The following is a 3,790-nucleotide window of genomic DNA, read 5'->3' on the forward strand; positions in this document are numbered from 1 at the left end:
TATTTGACCACAGTTTTTTTTTTTTTTTTTTTTTTTTTTTTTTTTCCTCTTCTTTTTTAATATTTCGCGTTTTATATTGACCTTTTAATTTAATTAAATTATTCATTCATTTGTGCCAGTTGATATTTCGTAATGGTCAAGCTGTCCCATTTTTCGTAATTTCATTATGTTTATCTTTGCCTCTCATTGCTTCGCCTTTGCGATGCTTTTGTGTTTCCCATGCTTCTTCTTTGTTTCCTATTTAAGCTTATTTGCATATGCCCTTAATTTATATTTGCGCAGTTAGCATGTACACCAATAGGGGAAAACTTTAAAACTATATATTTATTTATCCATTTATCAACCTACCTATTTATCCGTGTATATATTTATCCATATGTCCATTTCTTCTTTTATTTTATATTATATATATTTTTTTTTTTTTTCTGCTGTTTCTTTTTAAGTATGTATAAGAGCAACTTCCGTTCATTGTTACCTCGTAAGTAAATGTTTGGTAAAAAGGCCTGCAAGCATGCACACGTGTAGGTACGCTTGTACGTAATACTTTTTTGATTGCTTTGCATGCAAAATATGAAACCATAGTGATTTAACGTTTCTGGAAGAGGGGAAAAAAAAGGGAATAATAGAAGCGCTGTTAGAAATATACACTTTACGAAAGCGTAGTTTGATAGACAAAACGAACAGTGCTGTAAAGGTTTGAGATGGGAGTTGCTTGTTTATATATTAAGCGTAGTACTATGCGCGGTATGCTCAGTAGAAAAAAAGAATTACCACAGATGCTAATTTTTTTTCGTCTATCTACTAGGGGAGCATAATAATGTAGGTGTGGATTGTGCAATTTATTCTGGGTAATCATTAATACTAGGTCGTGGTTTCTACTATGCCTCTACTCCTACTTGGATGCCATCCCCTTCCCTATGGAGTTCCTTCTTGTGCAGTTCGCACATTTTTGCAAATAAAGCTGAGAGTGCGATTAGAAGTAAGAAGTATTTGCTCTTTTTAAAAAAATTCATACATTCCTGTTTGTCATCTATGGAAATATTACTAATACTGTAATATAAATAGAGGACGTTACATGTAGATAGAATATAGTAAGAGTAGTGTATATTGAAGAGGTAAGCAGAGAGATAAAATAAGTAAGTCATATGTAAAGCCAACAATTTTGAATTTTTTAAAGTATTCTTATTCCATTTTATAGCTAACGATCTTAAATTTAATTTTATGTCATCTTGTTTATCTTGATATGCATATATTGTATCATATATAATAGTTAAGTAACATAAGGGTAAAAAACTTAAAGTAAGTGGAAGTATATTTTCAACTAAATTTATATTAATACTTGAGGATATGAAGAAGCCAAGATTAAATGTAAAAGATAGATATACCTGAGCATAATATGTAATTCTCTTTAATAATGGATATGTGATAATAAAAATGGTTGATATTAAACCTGTACATACTGTTTGGTAATCAAATTGAAATAATGTTAAAAGAGATATACATCCATGTATACACATATATGTTATAGCTGTCCGAATACTCATAGTTTCATTTGCTAACGGTCTATTTTTTGTTCTTTCGACGTGCTTATCAAATTTCCTATCAAACAAATCATTTATAATACAACCTACTATTCTACTATTAATACTCCCAATTAGAAAAAGAGCAATGTTATTCCCTATTTCTTTTATTGCTTCCCATCTCAGTTCATAATTATTATTAATATGTATAATTAAATTGTTCATGTCGTATGTTAAAATGTATCCGTATAGTGCTGAATAAAACAGTAAATAAAACCCTGTGGGGATATTCATTCTTGACAGTATTATATAATTTTTTAAATTTGTTTTAATCATATCGGTAAAATTGTAGTTAGACCATATGTGTTTGTTCTTCCTTCTATTACTGTTCTCTCCATGCACAGAGGAATAACAACTCCTTATGATCTTATTTGTATTATGCTTTTCTAAAACGAGAGGAAGATGTTTTAATTCTAAATTCCTCCCTATGAGGACAAACATATTATGATACATACTAGGCTTCATCGTCCTCATCGATTTACCCAATTTTAACATGTCCACATTTTTTCCTTTACTAAAGAGATAAAACGTTTGGTAGCTAAGATAATTTTCTCTTCCCCCCTTTGATGCTACCTCCGTCGGGAAGAGGCCATTCTTTTCCTTCTCTGGATAGCGACCATACTTTTTATTCTCTGCATATCGGCCATACTCTTTATTCTCTGAATAGCGGCCATATTTTTTATTCTCTGGATAGCGACCATATTCTTTATTCTCTGCATATTGGCCATACTCTTTATTCTCTGAATAGCGGCCATATTCTTTATTCTCTGGATAGCGACCATATTCTTTATTCTCTGCATATTGGCCATACTCTTTATTCTCTGCATATCGGCCATATTCTTTATTCTCTGCATATCGGCCATACTCTTTATTCTCTGCATATCGGCCATACTCCTTATTCTCTACATAACGACCATATTTTTTATTCTCTACATAATGACCATACCCTTTCTCCTCTACATAGAGAACATTCCCTTTCTTAACTAAACTTTTAAAATTCCTAATACACTGCCGCTTATTCATTAATACGTTTGTCTTTGTTGATAATAAAGTAAGATAAAACGTAAATGGTGGTAATGCGCGCTTGTGCTTGTCAGGGGTGTGTATGGAGGGTGCAAAAATGAGGGCACGTTTTCGTTACTGTGAAGGGGTATACGTATTTAAGTATGTATGTATGTATGTATGTATGTATATGTACTCACATACCTCCCGACAAACAATTACCCGTTTGTACTAAATAAACACATATCAGAAAATCGCAAAAAACAAAAAATAAATAAATAAAATAAAAGTCAGAAATATTACAAAGGAGACGATATGAAACAATAATCTTTTCCAACTTTTAAAAAAAAAAAAAAAAAAAAGATACAGGACAGGCTTTTCTTACATCATTTTGAATTTGCGCTTCTTTAATTTGTTAATCTTCCTTTTGCTTTTGCTTTTGCTTATGTTTTTGCTTTTATTTTTTTTTATTTTTTTTTTTTTAATTTTTCTCAAAAGCATCAACCATTAGCTCGTCTGCTTGTTCATTTGCATCCTTTTGCTTTTATATTGCATTACTATTTTTAATACTTTTTATTTGTTTCATTTTTTTCATTTTTTTCATTTTTTTCATTTTTTTCGTTTTTTCATTTTTTTAATTTTTTCATTTTTGAATTCTCTTTGACTACCTGTGTACCGCTTTTATATTCCCCTTATGACAATTTTGCAAACATATTTTTTTTTCTCCTTTTTAACTCTGTAATTAATGTACTTTTATTTTACATAATTTTCAGCTAAGGGAATAATTTTATGTTTACCTTTGCTCACTCCCTTTGCTTTGCTTTGTTCTTACAGCTTATAGCCTTTTCCTTATGCGCTTCTTACATACATTTACCTTTTTTTCTAAGGCTTTTTTTTTTTTTTTTTTTTTTTTCCCTTTTTTCCCCACCCTGTGTGAATATTAAAAAAGAGCTTAATTTCATTTTGCACACGGTGCAGTGCTGGCAGCTCCTTTTTCAGTAGTACCATTGAAATAGCAGAATTGGTCATTTCGTATTGTATATAAACACATGCGTAAACGGACATACGTACATGCATATGCATATATACGTATGTATGAGTATATGTATATACGTGTGTGTATGTGGGTGTGGGCGCTCTTGGGCCAGTTCTCACTTATGTAGTACTCTCTCCTTAAGAACAAACTTGATCAATTTATCGTGCCTCTT

The 3,790-nt window shown here is 30.9% G+C and overlaps 1 protein-coding gene across 1 annotated transcript; it reads right to left on the reverse strand.

The window, feature by feature from the left end:
• Positions 1-878: 878 nt before the first annotated feature.
• COQ2 (para-hydroxybenzoate--polyprenyltransferase, putative) lies at positions 879-2,603 on the reverse strand (the record flags this gene model as incomplete). The annotated part of the gene is made up of 1 exon (XM_029006227.1): positions 879-2,603. One exon carries the CDS (start codon positions 2,601-2,603, stop codon positions 879-881), a length of 1,725 nt encoding a protein of 574 aa, XP_028862738.1.
• Between the last annotated feature and the right edge of the window lie 1,187 nt (positions 2,604-3,790).

The sequence above is a fragment of the Plasmodium malariae genome (genome assembly GCF_900090045.1).
Source record: "Plasmodium malariae genome assembly, chromosome: 11".
Classification (NCBI taxonomy): domain Eukaryota; phylum Apicomplexa; class Aconoidasida; order Haemosporida; family Plasmodiidae; genus Plasmodium; species Plasmodium malariae.